The following is a 27,095-nucleotide window of genomic DNA, read 5'->3' as shown; positions in this document are numbered from 1 at the left end:
TGGGCCCTGCATTAAGCCATCCTACAGACAAGGGATGGCCCTTCCTTCCCCCTCCCTGCAAAACTAAGCCTGAGCAGCTGGAGGCTCTCGGCACAGCCTTGGGGGCGGGGGTGAGCACCCCCTGTGCTGACCACTGTGTCGTGAACAACTCTTAGACATCCCCCAGGAGACAAGCATCGTGCAGTCACGCCCTCAGGCTGACCCATCAGTGGAGCCCATGGAAAACCCAGCTGCCTGCCCACTCCATCGGGGTGCCTGCTGACGCAGCTTTCCTCAGACACTTCTGTGTCCCCGCCAAACCACACTCACCAGCAACTAACTCTGACACAAAAGGCTTCTGTACCACAGATCCTGGGTTGTGACATCATAGAGGAAATCCAAGTTCAAGGGTCCTAGATACTAGCCACGCCATGCTTTTCAGCAGAACGGACTTGCTGTGCTCCGAAGCAGTCCTATCACTTGCCTTGTTCTAAAATGTTTACCGGGGAGCGGACCTCTTCTCTTTCCTGGGTCCACACACTCTTTCTGGATGAACCCGAGAGAAAAGCATCTATGATTTTTCTCATCGAAAACAAAAGAAATCTAAGACCTTCTAAAAGTCTTGCTTGAGCCATGAAAGAGAATCATGATCAGCAGATACATACCCTGCAAACAGCCCTAAGTTTCTGAGAGGTAATATTGGGGAGTGGAATACACCAAATAGGAACTGGGCACAGGTGGGCCTTCTCCCTTCCCAGGTGGGTGGAGATAAGGGACACGGGTGGGGACCAGAGGGAAGCGTGTGCAGCTCCTCCTCCTGTGAGTTGCAGTCCCTCCTGTTGCCAGCAGGGGGACCCCTCTGTGCCCACGACTGGCAATGGAGTCCTTCCAATGGAAGGACAGACAGAAATAAAAAAGTCTGTTATCCCATCAAAGTTTGCAACATTAGGTGCTTCCTGCACCCTCAAACCACCTGTCTAAGCCGGCACTGAGGAGGACAGAGATGCCCACCATCCCGGCCTCTCTCTGTGCCCTCCGCAGGCATACAGCCCACGTCACCCTGGAGTCAAGGTCACGGCTAAGACCAGAGCAGCCACAACAAGCCAGCTGGATGCCGCCAGTCCCTGGGTGGCAATTATGCTTCAGTGGCAGTATTCCAAGACCATGGCATTTCACACGGATTCTGCAAAAGGCAGTACAACCTTACATGGACATGCTACAGGTCTTTCAATGATCTGAAGGGAAGTTTTCCGAAATTGTATCGAGACTGACCCACCAAGTAATTGGGTTTTTAAAAAAAAAATCCCAATTTTAGGAGCAAGGCAATAAATTGAGTGAGAAAGACCATTTCTCCATAATATATTTGTGTCTATATCATTGTTACACTTTCCAAAGAATCTAGCAACAGATTGGTTTCAGAGAAGAACCTGAAATATTAAAAATGTTACCCCACTGATGACAGTATAGGCACAGTTCAAGAGGTTATGTAAACCCATAAAGGAAAACAGTGATAACACAAAGCCTGGTGCCCTCCTGTCTCCTCTCTGCCGTAAATAGCTCCTGAAATGGAACACATCATATAATTTGTATTAAAAATAAAAACTTTAAACTGTAATAAAAGAAACATAAACCATCAAAATGTGTCTCTGTCCAATATGAGGAATCTTGTTGAAAGAAGCTAAAACTATTTTTCTCCTGGCCAAAGTGCTCCTTTTAGAGAAACAGCAGAAACTCAGAAGCTTTCTTTATATAATTGGAAAATTGGGGATAGAAGTCATCATATTTTCCAATATTTTAAAACAGTTTAGTAAGTGCTAAATATTAACTTGAAATTTCACCTAGGAGTAAATGGAGAAAACTATTTCTTTAGTCTCTACATTGTCTGTACTATTATGAAGAGCATATTTTCAAAATTAAGCAAAATCATAAGGCTCCCTTATTTAAAAATACATTATTTTAAGCTATTGTAATTTCATTTACTGTTTGAATTCTAATTTCAAATGCTCTTTCAATGCGATACTGTGCTAAATTATGTTATAACTCTGGTTCTGATTACCCAATCTGTGTAAAAATGTTAAATGGTTGTTCCTTCATAGCAAGAGAAAAGCACTCTTCTAGTAAAAGTTCAGATCTAAATTCCAGTATTACTTCAGGACTGGTTCTAAAAGAGAATAGTTGTTAACAACTAAATTCTGGCTAAATAAAAAAAGTCTGAATAGGTTTAGATATTAGAGCATCTTTTGCAATATAAACATAACTATATTTCATGAGTCTTTGTGTTTGGATAACATTATTCTAACTTGAGAAGCAAACTCTCATATGAATGCTCTGGATAACGTTACAATCTATCACCTAATGTTTTGACTTTGCTTTGACAAATGTATCAGGTATTTACCTAATAATGTCATGGTACATTTTTCTAAAAAGCTCTTTGCCAATAACATTTCTTTGATTCTTTATGATGTAGTAAGCACATCTGTTTCCCGTGCTTGATGTAGAAATAACTCAAGGCTCAAAAGAGATAATCTTTTTCACTTCTCTTCACATGGAAGGTTAGTAGTTATCATGATTTGCTCACATGGCTGATGCCATCCCTCTTACTCTGGCCAAGAATATAACCTCACCACTTCTATCCAGGTGGTCATAGGCTCCAGGTGTTCATTCACAGGTATGGCTTCCTGCTCAAGCAGGAAGTAGATAAGAGGACGCTAACCCAGAAAAGTTCACCTAAGTTCACAGATCTTTGTAAATGGAGTCCTTCACCCACGTTCTGACACACCTACTGACTAAGAGGACTGAATTCTTGGTCCCCAGTGCCAGGTCTAGATTCTGAAGTTTATATTGCCCAACTGCATGCTTGGATTCTAGAGCCCTACCCGTTTCAGTCTACAGAGTTTTGCAGTGTTTGACTCTCTGACCACCCCTTGACCCATCCAACTTGCCCCTAGGTATGAGTTCTTATGACTTCTGTGTCCCTGGCATAGGTCCACCTAGGCTACTCGCTTTAAATACCCAGAAATGTGCCCTGGCGAACATCAAGAATATAACAGAAGGATGTGGGGAGGCTGTAAAAAAGCCACAGTCAGTGAGAAACAGTGGAACAGTTATGAGAGAAGTATACACAGCACATCAGCACGTGAGGATCGTACACAGAAGGAAATCGAGCAAGTGGAGTCACCCTCCAGCAGGCTGGGACAGTGGCAGTGTCCCTGTGTCTGTCACCACTCTGCCCCTTGGTGCCCCTTCCATGCTGAGAATCTGCGGTGTCCTCTGTTTGCTCAGCTGTGCACCTGAGGACTTGTGACAATATCCCTGCCTCTCCAATCAGATGGTTTTCGAGTTATCTAATCCAAAATATTACCACAAACTTACGGCTATAACTTATTCACTCTCGTCTCGTAGCTTTCTTCATGTTTTTCCCCAACCAAGAATTCACTCCGTCCTTTCCTGCCACCTTCAAGGACTAGCTCCTAGGTCACCTCCATCATTAATCTTTTGTCAAGTACCTCAAGCCCTTTCCTTTCCACCAAATTCTTTCCACTACCTAGAATACATGGCATGTTGGATTTGATTAACACCTGATTATCTATATTTCTTTTCCCCAGCAGAATTCTAAGGTCTTTCATTAAAGTGACTTAAATAGGATGCTTTTCCTTTTTTTTAATTGAAGTATACTTGATGTATAACATATCAACTACAGGTGTACGATAAAGTGATTCACAATTTTTAAAGGTTATGCTCCATTTATAGTTATTATAAATTATTGGCTATATTGGTGTTATACAATACATCCTTTTAGCTTATTTTATACCTAACAGTTTGTACCTCTTACTCCCCTACCCCTCCCTATCTTGCCCTGCCCCCCTTCCCTTTCCCCACTGGTAACCTCTAGTTTGTTCTCTACCTCTGTGAGTCTGCTTCTCTTCTGCCATGTTCACTAGTCTGTTGTATTTTTCAGATTCCACGTATAAGCGATATCATACAGTGTTTGTCTTCCTCTGGTGCTTTTCTTATATATACTCTTCCTCTCGCCTCCGTGTTTTTGCACGTTATCTCTCTCTTCCTCTCCCTTCTCATCCCATCCCTGAATTAACTTCTGAAAGACTCAACTATCTCCTCCCCTGGGAAGCATTCATTATCCCCTATTCCACCCCTCAAAAAAACTGATCAGCACCTCCATCGTGCCGTGACTGGACTCTACATGTACCTCTATCACAGGAAGCATTTTGCATACAATTTTCTACAAGACTTTTCTTCTCTGGACCTCTTGGGAGAAAAGGCTCTGTCTTATTTATCTTTGTATCCCCATGCCTCGTACATCTCCCATAGCACATAATCCACATGTATTTCATTCTTGGAGAATCTGAAGTCTGGAGTCAAAGCCAAGATGCCATCCTGAGGGAGAGTGGGGTCCTAAGCAAGAGAACGAGGTGGCTGTGATGTCAGACCTGGGCAGGTCTTAGGAATTGTACCCCCTTTCCATCAGCCAACCAAGCAGACGCAATCCAGGAATAACAATGCTTTCTGACACTCTGATAATCATTCCACATTTGTTATCTCATTTAATCCTCTTTGACTTAGAGCATTTATCTCGTTGTTACTTGTAGCATAAGTTTCCTATCTAGCCCCTTACAGAGAAGGTCTGCTGATCGAAATCCCCACTGGAAAGACGTAAGTGCAAGGTCAGGATGCTAGGAAGGGGAAGCTAGGCTTTGGGTTATACAAAGACCATGCTTTCAGATGCTGACCACAAGGCCCGCACTCTGAACAGATAATACAAGAGTACTCAAAGCTCTGTACTGTTCATGTTTCCTTCCTACGATAGCCACATAGTACCTTCATTCAGAGATCCTCAAAACTTTTTAGACATGACCTCATTTAGCTCAATCTTAACTGCCTCAACAAACTTTTTAAATGGGTGCCTCCAATTTATTTAAAATTATCTATATGATCTTTGTTGAAGAGCAAGTTTTTTTTTTTTTGAAACAAAAAAATTCAAGTTTTCATTGGTGGCCCAGGGTAAAAACATTTTGCCCTCTGCCCATCATTTATTTCCTCATATTCTGAGTCTGAGCCCAAAGACACCAGTTTCCCCCACTGCCTTCTGTTCATGGCCCTGAGTCCCAGACCTCTGTTCTGCAATGTATTTCTGAGACATGCATCTGTTAGTGGCACTGTCTGGACAAAGGCAGCTCAGGAGATGAGGATAAATGCCATCAACTGAAACAGTATTCCTAGACAACACCAATTAGCCGTCACTCTAGATCAGGGGTCAGCCAACCATGGCCTGGGGGCCGAATCCAGGCTGCTACTTCTTTTGAATAAGTACAATTTTATGGGAAGACGACAAGCCCATTTCTTCGCACGTTGCAACAGCTGCCTTTGCGCTACAACGGCAGAGTTCAGTCATTACGACAGAGTCCATCCAGCCTGTAAAGCTTAAGATATTCACTGGTCTGTTATTTTTAGAAAACGTTTGCTGACCCCTGTCCTAGAAAACTGGAAAAAGGGAAACTGGACATTGTGTTATTAACTGGAGTCATGCTTTCAGAGGCTCACCACAAGGCCTGCAGCCTGAAAAAGTAAGGCAGGAGGGCCCAAACCTTATACTGTCCATTTTGTATTTGCATGACAGGTGCACGGTGCCAACCTCTGGAGACTCCAGATTTCTTAGACATGATCTCCTTTGTACGCCTGCATCCCTCCTTTCTGAGCTCCTTCACGTGTGCAGGGAGCTCTCTCCTCCAACCAGGTCACCTCCCCGAGGTCCTTCTGGGCCGGGCTGGCCCTGTCCAGCATTCTTCCGGGCTGCTCAGTGAAACTCAGACTGCCCTCCTTTGATCCCCACCACTTCAAAGGTACTCTCTCCACATCTTAACGTCTTTCCGGCATCCTCGCTTTCTCACTGTGGCAGATCCACATGCTCTTGAAGAGAACGGCTAAAAGGAATGTACCAGCAGACATCACTGGGCCTCATGGTACCCAGAGATTCCTCACTCTGCACCTCTGTGGTCTCCATCCTCATGCTCAGCCTGTCCAACCCAAATCATAAGAGGGAAAGCGGCTTGCATCCCTGCACACGCCCCTGGTGGGCTTAAAGCTAAATAAGGAAACACTAACAGTTAATTCTGTGTATCAGAGCAGCAGCTCCATTCATTTCTCACAACAGCACGCTGCTGGTTGAAGTCTCTCAGGGCAGGTGACCTCTGTGCACTCACCTGAGATGGGCAGCATTCAAGTGATCTCCTCACTTGGCATAAGAATAGGTATTGTATATAAAATAGACAACCAACAGGGACCGACTGTCTAGCACAGGGAACGATACTCAATATTTTGTAATAACCTATAAGGTGGGGGTCCCCAACCCCCGCCTTATAGGGTGGGGAGTCTCCTGTTAAGAGCCAGGCCGCACAGCAGGAGGTGAGTGCCGGCAGGTGAGCAAGGGAAGCTTCATCTGCCGTTCCCCATGGCTCGCATTACCCCCTGAACCATACCCGCCCCACCTGGTCCACGAAAAAATTGTCTTCCACGAAACCGGTGCCTGGTGCCAAAAAGGTTGGGGACTGCTGTTATAAGGGAAAAGAATCTGAAAAAGAATATCTATATCTGAATCACTTTGCTGTACCTGAAACTAATACAACATTGTACATCAACTATACTTCAATTAAAAAAAAGAAAGAAAAAAAAAAACAGGAAAAGAAAAAGAACAGGTAGAGCCTGAAAGCCTGAGCGCTGGCCTGAAGTTACGCCCTCATGATACAGCGAAGAATGTTATGGGGAAGAGCTTCAGGGTGGGGTAGACCCGGCTTGACTCCAAACTTTTCTACATATAACTTTGTATATTTCAGTGCATTTACATCACCTTCCTGTCCCTCACCTTCTCATCTACAAAATAGGGATAACCATGTCTATTTCAATGGATTGTTGGAAGATGAAATGAACAAATGTATGGAAAACCCTTAGTGTGCTGGGTACCTGCTGGTCACTCAGGGGCTGTAGCTACTACCTTTAAAAATGCCAGTTACATTTAATAATTTATGCTCTGGTGGGTTTTTCAGCAAAAATCACTACCCTGCTACATGCCAGGTACCATGCTAGGTGCTGGGACTGTGTACTCTAATGATCAAAACCAAGATGGTTCCCAAACCCGTGGAGCTTACAGACCATTTGTCTATAAGGTTACACACAGAATGTCCAAATAGCACATGGAAGCCCAATTTTGCACAGAGAAGAAGAAAGTGAGGTTCTGGAGCATGAAGTAAGCCAGTGAAGGAAGCACGAATGAAATTCAGATGCGAGTTCTCCAATTCACAAGCTCACATTTCCCCTCATTTTAGTTTGGCAATTACAGATAAGCAACACTGCGCTTGTTCTTTGCCCTCGAAAACTGTTGACTACATTAAACAGAGAAAGGAAGACAACCTCCCAAAGCCACATGGGAGTCTAGGATTGGCAGAGAATGGCACCGATTATGGGAAAAAGTCTGCAGAAAGTTATGGCATGAAAGACATCTGTTAACTCATGTATTAGCCACTGCTTGGTCGCCAAAGCGGGTCCCTTATCCAAACTCCTTAATATGAGGGCAAAAGTAGTAGATCCAATTATATAGCTTAGGGCAAAGAAAGAGAAGAACATGCAGACCCTTGTCAAAGAAGACTGTATTTAATAGACACCTACTATCCTCAGTGTTCCCACGTATGTTTGCTTGTGCCAATCCCTTAAGCAGGTAACCAGACAGAGTAAAAAAGGTTTAACCCGCTCATGGTTTTTGTTCCTCTTCAGATCCCCATCTCACTAAGAAGTTTCACAAACTCAAGCTGGGAGGCAGAAATCTTGCCTGACCCAACACCAGAGCCATCTCAGTATATTTTTCAGCAAGAGCAGGTGGAGAGAAAACAGAGCTGAGCCCTGAGCCAGCAGCTGCAGGAGATGCTGAAGCTGCCCCCAGGCTGGTTAAGTCCCAGCATCCAGGCTTACATTCCTACCAGGATGTGAGGACCAGAATGAGAAAATGCCAAACGCACACAGTTTTGGGCGCTCTCCAGGTACTGACAGACCCTTGACTAAGAATACATTTTAAGGTGAAATGACCTTTCCAATTCCTTATAGATCAGTTGTTTAAGTACTTACTCAATACCAACTATATGGCCAACATGGTGATAAATACAGTGAAGTATCTTGGGCCCTTCAAAGATGCGGGAGCCAAGAACACCCAGGACGAGAGTGAATGCAAGATTCTTCACAGCACAAGAGTGGACCCGAGACACATGGCTAATGTGGCCAAGCCTGCTGACATATCACCAAAGCCCTGTGTTTGGGGGTAATCTCCCTCTTCACCAGGGGACACAATACTGTGTACCAGACTCTACAAAGAGCCGGCTAAGCTGTTCACTCAGGGCTGTGGCCTTCAAGGAGATGAGAGCTGCTAAAACAGTCAGCGGTTTTCAAAACCACTCAAGGCAGCCACAGGCTTTAGAAATTGCCTGGAGGCTTCTGCCATGTGTTTGGCTGCTCTAGGGTCGTTCTCCTGGAAAGCGGCCACACTGCGGCTCAGAAGCCAGCAGAGTGCATGCCAGACGTTCAGTGCCTTGCAAGGAATGGGATTCCCTATCCAGGAATGAAGGAAGAGGGTAGACTAACAAACAGAGTGACATCTATCATTACACTGCACTTGGTAAGGAAATCCCTCCCTCTAGATGCAGCCTTCTCAACTGAGTCTTGAAATGTAAAGGCATTGACCGTGTTGCCATCTGCACATCTGTCACTTCACATGGGAATGCTGTCTCATCACCCCGTTACTTTCACTGAGACCTCACAGCATCTTGGTTTGATTTATGGCCTTCAGGGTCAGACCTGGCTTTGAAGCCTGGCCCTGCCATTTACTAGCTGTGTAATCTACCTTTGCAAAGCCTCAGTTTCTCCATCAGTAAAATGGGGATGACAACCAAATCGTTATAAAGATTAAATACTCATTAATTAAATAATTCATGTAATTGCCTTAGCATATTGAAAATGCTTCATGCTCCATTTTTAAGAAGTGCCTGCATTATGTTATCATTAAAAGTAAGTCTAGGAGTCCCTGGTTCAGTTCATTGATTTTGTCTGCACAATTTGGGGCCGGATTTATCTTTCTGGGGGTTATTTGGTAAGAAGGTTATTGATAGTTCTCCTATAGGAAGTGGGAGAAGACCCATGTGCACTGGAATGGACTGGGCTTGAGGTTAAATCCTGAAGTGACTCAGGTTCCTGAAGATGTGAGAGGCTTTCAAGCTGCTGTAGCCTTTGGGTGATGAATGGCCTTCTTGTGACCATGCAGTAGAACTGATCATGCATTTTACCATTTGGGTGTTTCTTAATATTTATTAGGAAATCATTTAAATATTATAATTTTGTTGAGTTCTACAAATGCATACAATAGAAACTGTCATTATAAGTAATTTACATTATGAAGATGAAAATCGTATTTCTTTAAACTTGCATTTCTTTAGTTACTAGTACAATTGACTCTTTTTCATAATCTTATTGAATCTTCTTATTTCTTCTCTGTAAATTGTTTCACATCCTTTGCCCATTTTCTTATACAGGATTAATTTCATTGATCTGGAGTAGCTCTTTACATATTAAAGATAAACTCCTTTCCTCCTCATATAGCACTTTATATATTAAAGATAAACCTCTTTTTGCTGCAAAGTTTTCCCCAGTCTTTTGTTCCCTTTTTATTTAAAACAGAAGTTTGAAATTTTTATATAGCTGAAGTTATTGATCTTCTTCCTTTGTAATTACTTTCATTGCTTTTAAGTTTAGAAAGTCTTTCCTTACTTCAAAAGTAGTTAAATGTGCACCTATATTTTCTTACATATTTTGGCATGTGGTTCATTGATTACTTTTAACTGCTTAATTTATTTAGAATTCTTAGTCTGGTAACAGGTTTAAATGTTATAAATTGGTACAGTCTTTCTGGAAAAATGTTTTTGCAATATGAATTAAAAACCACAAATGGGTTGGTGTTCCTTGCCCTACTTCTAAAAAATGTAACTAAAGAAAATGATCAGGCATACAGCCATGGATTTCTACTGAAGATAGTCATTCCGATGCTGCTTATATTAGCAAAAAATGGAAATAACTTCGAAGTCTCTCGTGGTGGTGGAGTAAATATTGTTTAGCTGCACTGGCCAATAATGGTAACCATCAGCCACATGCGGTATTTAAATTTAAATGTATTAAAATTAAATAAAATTAAATATTCAGCTCCTCAGTTGCTCAAATGCTCAATAGCCACATGTGACAAGTGGCTACCATACTGGATAGCAGTGGTACCAAACATCCCCATTCTCACAGAAGTTTCTGTTGAATAGCGCTGCTCTGTGGCCATTAAGATCAGGTTTTGAAAGAATATTTAAAACCACTGGATAATTTATAATAGGATGGTAAGTAAAAATACCAAAATATAAAATATTTACTGAATTCAGATTGGCTGCAGCAACTTTAATCATCAATACCTTCATCAAATGCTGTTTTCTGCAGAGGAAACCAAGCCCCGCCCTCACAAAAAAAAAAACAGAAAATCTGAAGTGCAATAGGTGCATAGGAATTTAATGAGATACACAGGGAAATGTAGCACATGGCACCTACTCTGTAGCTGTTAACTGACTGGAATTCCAAACGGGAATTATTATACTGGATCATATACAAGGCCTAATTAACACTGTATTCTGTGGCCAACAGTGGTCTCAAAAGAAGCCATGATTATCCTTCTGTCAACATCTATTGATATTATCCACCAAAGGCACAAAAACAACTTAGCAAACAAATGGCATTTAAGAACCTGGAGTACATAAAGCAAAGAACTTTACAGAGTACTTAGTAAATATGGAAAGGTTACAAGGCCTCTGAAACATCAATAAATAATCAACCACAACAAAAGAATGCTTCACTTATATGTGAATAAAACTTTGGAAAATGATGCCCATAAGTAAAACCTACATGCAATTTGTACTCAACCTTCCCACTAAGAACAACTGAAAAGTTAAACAAAATGTATATATTTTTAAATCTTGAAAGTATCAAAGAGTTAATAAAATAGTGAGAAAAATATCTGGGAGAAGATGAAAATTTAAAGAGGTAGGCTCAGCATTTGGGATCACTTTTTAGCTTAAGCATCCAAGAGCTGATGTCCAGAGATCTCCAAGGATAGAAATAAGCCAGTTTTTGAAAGGACTGCAATCCAGCTCTGAGCCATCTGGTCTGCCCATAAAAATCTCAAGCCCTGAAAATGGACTAAAATGATCCCAGTTTGTTATTCCCCCAGGAACCTGATAGAAATAACTCAAAACTCTCTAGAGGAATAGATCCTGATCCTAGGCCTCAAACTATTTCTACAAAACATTTTCAATATAATGTCTATCACACAATTGAAGATAACCAGTCACACTGGAGAAAAGATGAGTGACAATCAAAACAGCTCTTAAGTGGCTCTAGAGTTTGTAATTATCAGATATGTACTTTAAATTGCTACGGGTACTGTGCTTGAGAAAATAAAAAAATATTAAAAACTTAGTACATAACATTCTAAAAAGTGAGAGAGCAAATCTGAAAAAGAATCAAATGGAAATTCTAGAACTAAAAAACACAATACCTGAAATAACTCAATGGGTGAGTTTAACAGCAGATCAGACCTGAAGGGAGAATTTGTGAACTGGAAGACAGGTTGGAATGAAGCATGGAAAGGCAAAATTTGGAATATACAGAAGACATCATGGGAAACACAGAGAATATGGAGAAAAAAAATCTAACATTGGAATCCCAGGAGGAAAAGTGAGTTGAAGCAATTTCATGGATGACAGCTGATGCCTTTCCCATGAATCCCCAAATTCATGAAGCCTTAGGAACTTCAGGGAGAAAAAAATAAGAAGAAATACACACCTAGAACCATCATTTTAAAACTACAGAGAACTAAAGATGAAGAGGAAAACCTTAAAGACAGTTGACCATAAAAGATTACCTTTAGAGGAACGACAGTTTAAATTATTATGGACTTTTCAACAGCAACAATGGAACCCAGGCGACAATGGAATATACCTTCAATGGGCTGAAAGAAAATCACTGCCAACCTAGAACTGACATCCCCAGTAATAATATTCTTAAAGAGGGAGAGGGAAATAAATCATTTCAGACAAGCAAAAACTGAGAAGTCTGTACCAGCAGACCCACCATTAAAAAGATACCAGTGAATGTTCTTCAGGTGCAAAAAAAGAAGAAAAAAAAAAAAGGAATCCCAGATGGAAGGTCAGAGATGCTGAATGAAGAAAAAGTATTAGAAAGGAAGGAGTCAGCAGGCTGACTGTACGAGAATGTGATGCAGAAGAACCAGGAAAATCTAGCTTACAGGAGAGGTTATCTTCCCCTTATACAAGTTAAAAATTATATTTGGCTATCCTCCAAAAGAAAAGAGTTAAAAAAAATCCTTGTATCACATTTTGGAATATATTTTTCACTATTTTTGGGTGGGGGGAAATCAGACGTCATGGAGAAAAGATCAATATATTATACTGGGAATTCCCTGGCAGTCCAGTGGTTAGGACGCCACACTTCCAATGCCAGGGACCTGGGTTCAGTCCCTGGTTGGGGAACTAAGATCCCACAAGCCACATGGTGAGGTCTATATATACATATAATACTGCATCTTTTTAAAAATATAAATGGTGAAAGTAACTACAAAGTAATAACAGAAAATGTTTGCAATAATTTATCAGCTAAGATCAGGTTCAATTCTATGTGGAGGGAAACCTAGGGGTGGAAACAGGGGGGACAGAGGGTTCCTAAGAGGTTTCAGATACTATTTTACTCATTAGACCACATATTTATCATTAACTGATAAAAGCAGATAATGAATTAAGAAAGAAACCTAAGAGACCTAATTCTTTGTTGAATGTAGAGATATTCGTTGGTCTGGCAACCAGTAGAGAAAAAGTTCTGTTTTCCATTATGTGAGTTGGAAATATACTATAAATGCAAATTTCTGATATTTATGATACAAGAGTAGGATAAGGAATAGCCTTTTCCTATGGTTTGTGAAAAAATGTAAACAGTCGTATTTGGGGGATAATTTAATTTTTCAGCACAGACCACAGGTCCCCTTAATGTCCCCCCATCCCTGGAATTCTAAGATTCATCCTAAATACTGTGAGAATATTAGTCCTGAATTACTGAGATACAAGTCCTTGGTTCTAACTACAGGCCAAGGGGGCTGCCAATGATTTTATTCCATTGTTCTCAAAGGACATCACTACTGAAAGGAATTATTCCATCAACAATGGTGCTGTTGAGTGGCCTTCTCGTTGTATTCCCGTCTCATTCACATTATCTACCCTGCCAGTCCCCTTTATTTCAAGGTGTTTCTACAGCCCTCTGCTCTCCTAAAACCCCCGGGCTGAAATGATAATTTATGTCCATGGCTTAACTGAATCAGTTCAGGAAGGTTCCCCACAGGCAGAAACAGCTGAATGGTAAAGCAGACATTTGTCATCAGTTGAATTCTATTCACTGAGAACATCACTGTCCCAGGCAAATGTGAGAGAGGAAAAAACGGGCAGGAAGCACTCACTCACCTGCCGCAGTTTGGTTCCCACCATGGAGGCACTGCTGTCAAGCACAAACACCACATTCTTGGGTAACGGAGGAAGGTCTTTGGGGGCAAAGTAGTGCACAAAATAGCCATTTAGAACCTGGTGGAGGGAAAAGAATGTAAAAATGGTAGTACCCAGATTAGGTAGGAAAACAAACCAAAATGGATAGTCTATGGGATCTCTAATAAAAGTCAAAGGTAGCATGAAACAGAGTCTAGGGCCAGATTCCGTACCCAGAGCAAAAGTATCCATGGTCCTGATTCCTCCAACTAATTGCAAATTAATGAATTAATTTGTTTATTTATTTAAACATCTTTATGGGAGTATAACTGCTTTACAATGGTGTGTTTCTGCTTTATAACAAAGTGAATCAGCTATACATACACATTTATCCCCATATCTCCTCCCTCTTATTTCTCCTTCCCACCCTCCCTATCCCACCCCTCTAGGTGGTCACAAAGCACTGAGCTGATCTCCCTGCGCTATGCGGCTGCTGCCCACTAGCTATCTATTTTACATTTGGTAGTGCATATACGTCCATGCCACTCTCTCACTTCGTCCCAGCTTACCCTTCCCACTCCCTGTGTCCTCAAGTCCATTCTCTACGGCTGTGTCTTTATTCCTGTCCTGTCCCTAGGTTCTTCAGAACCTTATTTTTTTTTTTTTTAGATTCCATATATATGTGTTAGCATATGGTATTTTTCTCTTTCTGACTTACTTCACTCTGTATGACAGACTCTAGGTCCATCCACCTCACAACAAATAACTCAATTTTGTTTCTTTTTATGGATGAGTAATATTCCATTGTATATATGTGCCACATCTTCTTTACCCATTCATCTGTTGATGGACACTTAGGTTGCTTCCATGTCCTGGTTATTGTAAATAGAGCTGCAATGAACATTGTGGTACATGACTCTTTTTGAATTATGGTTTTCTCAGGGTATATGCCCAGTAGTGGGATTGCTGGGTCGTATGGTATTTCTACTTTTAGTTTTTAAAGGAACCTCCATACTGTTCTCCATAGTGGCTGTATCAATTTACATTCCAAGCAACAGTGCAAGAGGGTTCCCTTTTCTCCACACCCTCTCCAGCATTTGTTGTTTGTAGATTTTTTGATGATGGCCATTCAGACTGGTGTGGGGTGATACCTCACTGTAGTTTTGATTTGCATTTCTCTAATGATTAGTGATGTTGAGCATCCTTTCATGTGTTTGTTGGCAATCTGTATATCTTCTCTGGAGAAATGTCTATTTAGGTCTTCTGTCCATATTTGGATTGGGTTGTTTGTTTTTTTGATATTGAGCTGCATGAGCTGCTTGTAAATTTTGAAGATTAATCCTTTGTCAGTTGCTTCATTTGCAAATATTTTCTCCCATTCTGAGGGTCTTTTGGTCTTGTTTATGGTTTCCTTTGCTGTGCAAAAGCTTTTAAGTTTCATTAGGTCCCATTTGTTTATTTTTGTTTTTATTTCCATTTTTCTAGGAGGTGGGTCAAAAAGGATCTTGCTGTGATTTATGTCATAGAGTGTTCTGTGTATGTTTTCCTCTAAGAGTTTTATAGTGTCTGGCCTCACATTTAGGTCTTTAATCCATTTTGAGTTTACTTTTGTGTATGGTGTTAGGGAGTGTTCTAATTTCATTCTTTTACATGTAGCTGTCCAGTTTTCCCAGCACCACTTATTAAAGAGGCTGTCTTTTCTCTATTGTATATTCTTGCCTCCTTTATCAAAGATAAGGTGACCATATGTGTGTGGGTTTATCTCTGGGCTTTCTATCCTGTTCCATTGATCTATACTTCTGTTTTTGTGCCAGTACCATACTGTCTTGATTACTGTAGCTTTGTAGTACAGTCTGAAGTCAGGGAGCCTGATTCCTCCAGCTCTGTTTTTCTTTCTCAAGATTGCATTGGCTATTCGGGGTCTTTTGTGTTTCCATACAAATTGTGAAGTTTTTTGTTCTAGTTCAGTGAAAAATGCCATTGGTAGTTTGATAGGGATTGCATTGTATCTGCAGATTGCTTTGGGTAGTATAGTCATTTTCACAATGTTGATTCTTCCCATCCAAGAACATGGTATAGTTCTCCATCTGTTTGTATCATCTTTAATTTGTTTCATCAGTGTCTTATAGTTTTCTGCATACAGGTCTTTTGTCTCCTTAGGTAGGTTTATTCCTAGGTATTTTATTCTTTTTGTTCCACTGGTAAATGGGAGTGTTTCCTTAATTTCACTTTCAGATTTTTCATCATTAGTGTATAGGAATGCAAGAGATTTCTGTGCATTAATTTTGTATCCTGCTACTTGACCAAATTCATGGATTAGCTCTAGTAGTTTTCTGGTAGCATCTTTAAGATTCTCTATGTATAGTATCATGCCATCTGCAAACAGTTACAGCTTTACTTCTTTTCCAATTTGGATTCCTTTTATTTCTTTTTCCTCTCTGATTGCTGTGGCTAAAACTTCCCAAACTATGTTGAATAATAGTGGTGAGAGTGGACAACCTTGTCTTGTTCCTGATCTTAGAGGAAATGGTTTCAGTTTTTCACCATTGAGAACAATGTTAGCTGTGGGTTTGTCATATATGGCGTTTATTATGTTGAGGTAAGTTCTCTCTATACCCATTTTCTGGAGAGTTTTTATCATAAATGGGTGTTGAATTTTGTTGAAAGCTTTCTCTGCATCTATTGAATGACCATATGGTTTTTCTCCTTCAATTTGTTAACATGGTGTATCACACTGATTGATTTGCGTATATTGAAGAATCCTTGCATTCCTGGGATAAACCCCACTTGATCAGGCTGTATGATCCTTTTATTTTATTTATTTATTTTTTTTTGCGGTACGCTGTCTTGGCCTCACTGTCTTGGCCTCTCCCGTTGCAGAGCATAGGCTCCAGGCGCACAGGCCCAGCGGCCATGGCCCACGGGCCCAGCAGCTCCGCGGCATGTGGGATCTTCCCAGACCGAGGCACGAACCCGTGTCCCCTGCATCGGCAGGTGGACTCTCAACCACTGCGCCACCAGGGAAGCCCGTATGATCCTTTTAATGTGCTGTTGGATTCTGTTTGCTAGTATTCTGTTGAGGATTTTTGCATCTATGTTCATCAGTGATATTGGTCTGTAGTTTTCTTTCTTTGTGACATCTTTGACTAATTGCTAATTTAATCTGTATAAAGTCATTCCTTAAAAGTACATCGACTACACTGACTAAATCAATTTAAATTATCCATCCCTTCTTGACCCTTGTCACTTGAGAATCCTGCTCCCTTCATTATCTGGTTTTTCCTAACCGCCTTTCATGTTAAGACATAAAGACTGCTTACATTCTGGATGCACATTAATACATTTTGATATTCCCGCCCTGTCTTTGGAGCAACATAACCTAAGAAAAAGGAGCCATGGGCCAGTCTCTCTAAATTAAAATTAAAGACGAACTAAGTTCTAACTTTATCTAAAACACCGCAGGGAAAATTAGATTATAGGTTTCATTTGCCTCCAGATTACTGAAGCAGGAAACAGATAACCACAGCCTCCAGCAAGGGAACACTGCTGGTCTTCTTGGAGACATATTTGGGGTTAAAACAGATTTCCTAAGAATTGGTAGTTCTCTCTCCCTTAGGTAAGTATTGAAATCCCTAGTTCTGGGTGTTAACTAAGAGTATCAAGCAACTAACATGAAACAACAACAACGAACCCATTACCTGGATGTCCCCAATGCTCTGTTCCCTATTAACATCATATCTAATGATGAAATCTCCCAAAATGCCATTCTGGGCAATCTTGGCTTGTTGGACCACAGTAGGTTTAAAAACGACTTTGGCAAAAGTTTCGTTTTGGTTGATAACAGTAGAAGGAGGTGGCCCAGAATCATCTGTAAGCAAGATATAAAGATAATTAATAACTGAATACATAAATTTTTCCTGAAAAGAAACAAGATCTATTTTGCATGGACACAAAGTGTTAGACTTTATTTCAGTGCCGGTTTATGTTTCATATGAACTCCCAAAACTTTGTACAGATAACATATGACAATGCACCAGGTATGTCAGCATATATTTCACTTCTATGCCTCCTTTTAAATCTTTTCTTATAAGAATTTTTAAAATACGCAAAAGTAGACAGAACAGTAAAATGAACTCCCATGTACCCATCACCTGACTTTAACAATTATCAACCTTTTACCAATCTTCTGCGTCTGTTTTTATGTATCCTCTCACAATTGTTTCCTAGAATTTTAAAACAAATCTGAGCCATCATACTTCATCCATGAATACTTCAGTATATATCTCTAACTACAAGAACACTTTTTAGTGTAACCACAAAACCACTGGCACAAGTAACAAAATTAATGCTCAGTGCTTAATTATCAACCTATACTCAGTTTGTATTTAAATTTTCCTGAGTCTCTAGAACCTATCTGGGAACAGTTGCTTTGTTTGAATCAGGATCATAACAAAGTCCCCACATCACATTTGGTTTATGTTTCTTAAATCTCTTTTAATCCACTAATGTCCCCCCTCTTCACCTTTTTTCTAATGCTACACATAAGTGTTGTAAAACACTGGTTATTTGTCCTATGGAGTTTCTTACATTCTGTATTTTGTGATTGTTTACTTGTCCTGTCTTTTAACTTGCTCTTCTGAAGCCCTGGTCCCCAATTTTGGGTTGAATGTAGCATCTGGGGGAGTAGAAAACATACCAATGCCCGGGCCAAGAGCTCATTTAATTGGTCTGCGACACAGCCGAGGCATCAGGATGTTTAAATTCCCCGTGGGAGTCTAATGCTCAGTTAAGATTGAGGATCACAGCTCAGTCCCCTGTAGTTCCTGTGTTCTGGTGGGTAGAGCTAGAGACAGGCTACACTCAGCTTCAGTGCCATGGACAAGAACACTTCTTGGTGATGCTAAGTCCCTACTACTTTATCACGTCAGAAAGTACACAATATCCAGTTGGCTACTTTTAGTTGCAGTAAGATTCATGGTGGGTTCTGATCACCCACGATAGAGTTCCTCATCAGTCTCTCCCTTAATAGTTTTATCAATCACTGATGATGTCTGCCTGTTCACTATTTCATTAGAGTCGCAGAAGGCTGCTTTCTAATTCTATCATTCCTTCCATATGGAATTCTTCAGTAAGGAACACTTTTCCTCCATCAATCATTTGGTTGCCCTAATATACTGTTTGTCCAGAAAACTTATGACTCTTTAAAGAAAAAATTTCCCAAAGCTTTCCCCAGCATGAAACTTAGGATCTAAATTAGAATTCCAGAAAGAGGATAAATGGATTTTATGTGATTTAAGAAAAATTAGTGATGACAAAGAGCATCTCGTTTCACTCCTAACCTTCATTCCTTCCGTAGGACACACTACAGAGAATTATTTCATGGACTACCCACCTTTGTAAATCCATACACCATGTCTATATACCGAATAAAAGAAACCCAAATTTTTGAGATCTGCATGCATCATGAAGAATATGAAAACAAAATGAGGAATTTGTAAACATCAGTATGTGGACTTTTTATCTGAATAAATCAAAAGCCAGAATCAAAGCCCGGATTAAAACTGCTGCAGAGCATCTGATTCTCTTTTTAAATCTATTTAAGTTGATACCATGGAGTAAGCTGACCAGCAATTTTCCATCCCTAATTAGCAAAATAAAAAAGGAAATGAGGTATAATTTGTCCATGGTAATTTGTGTTTAAGAATAAACTTCTTGGGCTTCCCTGGTGGCGCAGTGGTTGAGAGTCCGCCTGCCGATGCAGGAGACACGGGTTCGTGCCCCGGTCTGGGAAGATCCCACATGCCATGGAGCGGCTGGGCCCGTGAGCTATGGCCGCTGAGCCTGCACGTCCAGAGCCTGTGCTCCGCAACGGGAGAGGCCACAACAGTGAGAGGCCCGCGTACCGCAAAAAAAAAAAAAAGAATAAACTTCTTTCTGCTAAGGGCTTATTAGACAAAAGTCAAAGGAAGCTTAGACATTTCCTTCAACAGAACTGACAATTATTATTTAGAGACCATTTAGGTGTAACCTTAACAGGAACCACCAGGCAGAACTGACTCTTCTATTATTTGTACTTATCAAGGGCAGGGATTTCAGGAGTGACCAGAGAGCTAGCAAACAAAGTCTGTTCTTACAGAAAGTCAATTGTATGCAAGAGAACATACTTCCAACAGATCTGCTCATCTGAAGAAGGAGCTGTGAAAATCTCAAAGGCATGCTGACAAGTGCCAGCCTGTGTTCCCTGGAGTCAATCTTTCATTGTCATTACTGGCAAAGCCCCAAGAGTGAGAGGTATGATAATACATTAGCTAAGAACTCAGGATCACAAATGAGTCAGAAGGACCTGCATTTGATACTGGGTCTGCCTCTCATCATCTCTGAGGCTCTGGGCAGGTTACTGAGCCCTGGTTATCTCATCTATAAAATGGATGAATGGTCTACCAAACACACTATTGAAATGGTTGTGATGTGATGCACCTAGCACCATTCTGATTCATGGTGGGCAGTCACGCTAGCTAACATTATCATCAACCACAAAGGGGTACAAAAAATAGAAGGGCCAGTGAATTCTAAAACAACACAACGTGTCAAACTTGGGATACTTCTTGCAACGAAGAGGAAAGAACTACTGCTATTCGCAACACGGTTGAATCTGAGAGTCATTTTGAGTGAAAACACAAGATACAAAAGAAAGTATTCACTTTGTTTCCATTTACACAAAACTCAAGAGCAGGCATAACTCACTCATGGCAATTGAAGGGCCTAGCGGTTCCCTTGGGGGGTGAATACTGACTGGGAAAGAGGATAAGGGGACCTTCTGGGGTGCTGAAAATACTCTACGTCTTGACCTGAAAGTAATTGGTTGGGTATATACATAGGTAAAAATTCATTAAATTGCACACATAAGATTTATACACTTTATTCTGGGCATAGCCCAATTTAAAAAAAAAAATTAAACTCATTGAAAGCTGTATAGTCCAATAGATTGAACAAACAATCCCTGGGATGGAACACAGTATTATTTGCCAAATGAACCTCTATCTTAGGGTAAGTCTGTTTGTGCAGGCATTTATATGGGGATTAGGTGTATTGATTGTAGTTCCAGCTGGCAGAATGAGGACCAGGGACAGAGTTACGAGGAAGCACTTTCGTGCAGCATCTCTAAGCTCTAAGAAAGATGTCCTGTTGGCAGAAGCAGCTTTCACGACTCATCTCACTAGAAGTGTTCCAGCAAACGCTGGATGGGTTCATCACCTGCAGGGGTGATGCAGACCAGCTCTACCACGTAGTTTTGGACCAGCAGCATCAGTATCACCTGGGAACTTGCTAGAAACACAAATTCTTGGGTTCATCCCAGAAACTCTGAGTCAGAAACCCTGGAGGTGGGACCCAGGAATCTGTATTTTCACAATCCTTCCAGGTGATTCTGGTTCCTGCACAAAGACAGTGGTCATGTGCCTTTGATATATGTAATTGGGCACCACTAGGTTCTCTCTAACCTTAAAATTCTACATGAATGAGATTTGACTCTCTTTACACTGTCAGGACATACCTACTATTTCATGTTTCAAGTCTCTCTCATTGAAATGGTCTTTACAATTACCCTGAATTAATACCATTCATGGTTGAATGAAAGTACTGAGGATTAAAAAGTATAATTTCTCTCTTCATAATTAATTGACTAGGCTCTTTGATATAAGCCATGAGAAAGGATAGCGTATTATTATTTTTGTTTCCTACTGACCTCTGATGTTTGCTAGTGCATGATGAAAATTCATGAGATTCTTCTAAATAGGCTTATTTTATGTGCCCAAAGAGTGGGCTGATTCCCAGTTGGGTTATTCACCAAGAAGCCCGGTTCCTGAGATTGACCTCCACCCACTAAGTACCAGACAGTCAATGTGACCCAAGGAATTTTCCACTACCTATCAAAAAAAAAAGGTCTGCTGGGAAAAATTCCAGAGTAGTATCTCTAGAAAATAAAATCCTCTTTTTATTAGAGAAGGAAAAAATCTTAATAAAAAATTTATTAGAGAATGAAAAAAATCAATGAGATTAGTATAGGCTGCCCACAGTTACTGACCAAAATCTCAAAGCAGAATAGTACTATTTAGCTTTTCCTGACTGTGAATTGGGGCTCATCCTGGTGACCGCCACAAAATCGTACGTACAATGAGCTAATTTATTAGCAGGGCCCTCAACAATCACGGGATGTGTCCTAAACATAATGAAGAGTGCAAGGCAACAGGTTGGGAGCAGACCAAGAGTGAGAATCTGACCTACTTTTCTAATGAGAAACCACATATTTTTTCCTCCTACTGGTTTGCCCTCCTTCGTGCCCACTTGGTCAGGGATAGCAGTGAACTTCGGTGATTGCTCTGAATTGAAGGAAACTGTGTCTTCTCATGTCATCCCTCTGTTTTAATCCAAGCATCAGTGGTCTTGTGTAAGATGACCTTCGGGGGCACAAGACTGCCTCTAGAGCATCCTTGAGAAGATTCACCGACTGCTCTTTTCCCACCCACCGTTCCCTGCTTCTCAGGTCATTAGCATCCCCACGATGCCCTCTTCCTGTCTAAAGCCCCATATTTTCGAACAAGAAGATACGTGTTATTTTAGAACCCACATAATACCGAAGGAAGTGGGCTCTAGAGTTTGGGAGACTCAAAATGACAGACTTAATATCTCTGAGCCTCAGTTCCACATCTTTTAAATCCACATCATAGAATCACAGTCAGAATTAAGTGACATCATATATAAAAGCAAGTGAGGACGGCACATGGTAGATGCTCAATACATAATAGCCCCAGCCTCTCCCCCTTCAGAAGTACCTTCTTATTCTTTTTGTCTAGGATGAAAGGCAACTCATGAGGGAAAAAAAACTCTTTGGTAACACAGTTTACATTTTCCCATAACAGGTTTCTCTACACCACTAAGAGCTTAGTAAAAACAAATAATCATTATTTAGAGGAAAAAATGCACATCATAATGAACATTCTTAACAGGGAATTCAAGAATGTTGATACAGAGAATGATCTTTATAAAGTATAATGGAATTAGTAGCTTCCCAAGAGCTCCCTGAAATTATATACAGAATTTGGCATGAAAGTGTACATGTAGGGACTTCCCTGGTGGCGCAGCGGTTAAGACTCCATGCTCCCAATGCAGGGGGCCCAGGTTCGATCCCTAGTCAGGGAACTACATCTCACATGCATGCCACAACTAAGAGTTCACATGCCACAACTAAGGAGCCCACCTGTCGCAACTAAGACCCAGCACAACCAAATAAATAAATAAAATAAATATTTTTTTCAAAAAAGAAAGTGTACATGTGTATTTTTTTCTGGAGAGATGTCTGTAGCTTTCACCAGATTCTCCAAGGAGCCCCCATAAAGTTAAGAGCCATGCATACAAGTGCCATTAAATATTCCTATTTTTCCCATTGATTCTATCTTGTAATGATAAGGCACGTCATCTATTTTGCATAAAGCATGAAGAGAACAGGGATGTTATTCACAAATAAACACTCCCCTCCTAGACAACCACCTGGGGGAAAAGGGAAGCTGACTGGTATGTACAGTGTCTAAAGGTGAAAAGATTTAGGAGCAAAGAACCACAGTCAAAGTCATCAGCTGAAAGCTACACCTCTTTGGGTCAACTGATGGGGGATTTCCTGGCCTCTGTTTCCTGTGGGCCTTGGGTTTGCCAACTGTCGGAGAAAAACAGCCAACACCTGGTGATTTTATAAAAGGATTTCCAAACAAACACTGTCTACTCATTTCCCCTTGGAAAAGAGGCTAAACTGTCTATACTTGCTTATGTAACCTTCTCACCTGGGCTCCAGTGGGGAGATTTCTTCAATAAAGGGCAAGTCAAAAACATGTGAATAATTGGCCAACTACCCTTCAATGGTCACGATAAAGACAACATTCAAGCAAACTGGCAGAGTATTAAAAGAAAAAGTGATGGGGATGTAATTATGGCATGGCGACTATGGTTAATAATACTGTGTTGCATATTTAAGAGGTGCTAAGGGAGTTGATCTTAAAAGTTCTCATCATAAGGAAAACAATTCTGTAACCACGTATGGTGAGGAACGTCGCTAGGTTTATTGTGGTCATCATTTTGCATTAGATACAAAGAAATCATTTTGTTGTACACCTGAAACTAACATAATGTATGTCAACTGTACCTATATTGGATAGGTCTTGGGGAAAAACAAAGTGGTAAAGTTGAGGCAATGAAGACGGAAAAGAATTTAAATACCATCGTAAGTCCCCTATTACATGCAGTTTTCTTATTGGAACGGGGCTTTCTCCTCTATATTGATAGTTGGTATTTTAAATCCTTTTGGAAAATAGCATCATATAGATATGACAACATATAGCATAGAACGATAATGCAAATTTACAGCTGAAGGCGTTCAAATTCAACTCCATCACTGTATAGGCAAGTGGTGTTTGCCCAGATTTCTTAGCCAATTAGCTTACTACTTCACTCCTTACTCAAAGCTCTTTCTTTCCCCAAAACGATACATTACTGAGTCTCAGGTTTCCCTGTTTGAATGACTTGCCCAGAGAAACTATGCATGAAAACAAGTACAGCTACCTCATACATTCTAAATGCAGATAACCCCTAAAAACATGAATTACCTCTTCCTGATACCATTTTGTGTCCATTGATGACCTCCAACATTAGCTGCTCTAAGTGCTTGAAACTGGACCAAATGAAGGCCCAGCAAAAGCAGTGCTAGGACAGCAAAGGAATACAAGACTAAGAGGTTTCTGGCAAATTCTTCTACGTTGTCCTCTGGCACTCAGGCAGAACATGGCCCAATCACTGAGAAAACCTGGGTGGCATTTTATAGATGTAACCTTACAGAGGGTGTCCTTATACTACTATTCAAAACTGCCAATTCTTCTTACCCATTAGGATGGCTACTACCAAATAAAACACACACACACACACACACAAAAAAAAGAAACAAAAAAAACCCACCAGAAAATAGCAAATGTTGTCAAGGGTGTGGAAAAACTGGAACCCCTGTGCACTGCTGGTGGGAATATAAAATGGTATAACGCTGTGGAAAACGGTATGGTGGTTCCTCAAAAACTTAAAAGTAGAACTGCCATATGATCCAGCAATTCCACTCTGGGGCATATACCCAGTAGAAGTGAAAACAGGATCTCAAAGACCCTACACGCCATGTTCATAGCAATACTATTCACAATAGCCAAGAAGGGGAAGCAACCCAAGTGTCCTTCTACAGATAAATGGATGAACAAAATGTGGTCTATATGCACAATGGAATACCAGTCAGCCATAAAAAGGAAGGAAACCCTGTTGTGTGCCACAGTATGGAGGAACCCTGAAGACATGATGCTAAGTAAAATAAATCAGTCACGAAAAGACAAATGCTGTGTGATTCTACTTATACGAGGTCCCTAGAGTTGTTAAACTCATAGAGACAGAAAGTAGAATGGTGGTTGCCAAGGTCTGGGGCAGTGGGAGAAGGGAGAGTTGTTAAATGGATATAGAGGTGCAGTTTGGGAAGATGAAGACATTCTGGAGATTTTGAATAAACTCAACACTATTGAACTGTACACTTCAGAACGACTAGGATGGTGAATTTAATGTTATATGCTTTTTACCACAATTTAAAACTTTTGGTAATTTTTAAATGAACTTATTTACAAAACAGAAATAGACTCACAGACATAGGAAACAAACTTATGGTTACCAAAGGGGAAAGGTGGGGAGGGATAAATTAGGAGTTTGGGGTTAATACACACACACTACTATATATAGAATAGATAAACAACAAGGACCTACTGTATAGCACAGGGAACTATACTCAATATTTTGCAATAACCTATAAGGGAAAAGAATCTGATAAAGAAAAAATATATATATATTTATGTATAACAATCACTGTGCTGTACACCTGAAAATAACACAACATTGTAAATCAACTACACTTCAATTACAAAAAAACTTGTATTGATTTTTCAAAACTGCCCACTCTAAGCTCTTCAAGGGCAGTGACAACACCTTGGACATCCGCAGGTGCCAGGCGTTCAGCACAGGACGTGGTGAGGACTCAAGGTAAGCTTGCGGAACATTTAACGTGGACACGACTCAGCACACTGGCACATACTTGGGCAGATGAATGGAAGGGCCCTTCAAGAGGGTCATCTTGAAAGTGTGCTGGTGGGCGTGGCAGATGCTCTAGTTGATACATGTCACCTGCATCCACCTCTGGTTGCAGCCACACTTGTGGTGGACAGTGCCATTCACCCGGACAACACCCCACCTCGCACAGCAAACTAAGACAGCAGGAGAAAGGAAGAAACAGAGTGAGGCCTCCCAGAGAAGAGCAGGATGGTCACCAGTACCAAATGAAAGAGAGAAGGCTACCCTCCCTGGTGTCTCGGAGCCACCCTGCTCAGAGCCAGTGCCGACCCAACTAGAGCCAACATCCAAACAGACAAGTAACATGGGTCCTCCTATCAGCATTAAAAACAGAACAAAAAAAAAAACCAAATCCAACTATGGAGCCAAATGATTCATACCTCAATAATTTCTGCACTGAACAATGCTGGAAACCCTCACGTAACAACCAGATTGCTTCTGGCAAATGTACAGAGGCCAAGAGGGGCCATGCCCTTCCAGCTGCAGACTGGAGACTGGATCCAGGGGAAAGACACACAGCAGTGGGGAACCGGAGCTGGGGGTGAACCATTAGTCACAATGCAGCCTTTAATAGGGCAGAGCACCAGATTTAGCAAATAAAAAGACAGGATGTCCGGTTACATTTGAATTTCAGATAAACCACGAATGATTTTTTTTAGGATAAGTATGTCTCAGATACTGCACAGGATATACTGTTTATCTGAAATTCAACTGTAACGGAGCATCCTGTCTTTTATCTGGCAATTCTGGAAAAGGGAGGGATCTAGATTCTTGTAACCAGTCTTCTGGAACCAAATTCTGTCTCCTAATCCCTCCTTCACAACAGAATAAGAGCTACACCCAAGAGCTGACAAAATTGACCAACTTAAGCCAGGAATGTATTGAAAATCCAATAGCATCTTCACTGCCGACAGTTATTTATTCCTAAATTCTTCGAACAAATATTTATTGAGCACCCATTCTATGCCAGGCACCACACTAGGTGCCTTGATTACAATCCTGAGAGCCTTCACAGCAAAAGGCAGAGTCATGAGGTTACCAGACCAAGCAAAGAAAAAGAGAAATAAGATTTTTAAACAGATTCAACCAACCCCTCATTGTGCATCTACGGATATGCAGGACACAGGCTAGTCTGCAGTCAAAAGTGACTTGAGGGCTTCCCTGGTGGTGCAGTGGTTGAGAGTCCGCCTGCCGATGCAGGGGACACGGATTCGTGCCCCGGTCCGGGAGGATCCCACATGCCGCGGAGCAGCTGGGCCCGTGAGCCACGGCCGCTGAGCCTGCGCGTCCGGAGCCTGT

At 41.0% G+C, this 27,095-nt stretch overlaps 1 protein-coding gene across 1 annotated transcript in view; it reads right to left on the bottom strand.

Annotated features, from left to right (window-relative positions):
* Window positions 1–27,095, bottom strand: part of ITIH5 (inter-alpha-trypsin inhibitor heavy chain 5) — an 83,843-nt gene that overhangs the window by 29,572 nt on the left and 27,176 nt on the right. Inside the window, exons 6-7 of the mRNA XM_022580257.2 lie at window positions 17,303–17,472; window positions 13,587–13,703 (exon numbers count right to left, since the gene is read on the bottom strand). Of these exons, the coding sequence (XP_022435965.2) occupies window positions 13,587–13,703; window positions 17,303–17,472 (287 nt within the window). The remainder of the gene's footprint in view (window positions 1–13,586; window positions 13,704–17,302; window positions 17,473–27,095) is intronic.

This window comes from Delphinapterus leucas, chromosome 2 (assembly GCF_059928025.1).
Source record: "Delphinapterus leucas isolate spDelLeu-1000000601 "Yukka" chromosome 2, BTC_Dleu_Yukka2, whole genome shotgun sequence".
NCBI classification, from domain to species: Eukaryota; Metazoa; Chordata; class Mammalia; order Artiodactyla; family Monodontidae; genus Delphinapterus; species Delphinapterus leucas.
This window is presented reverse-complemented; position numbering and strand designations above follow the sequence as displayed.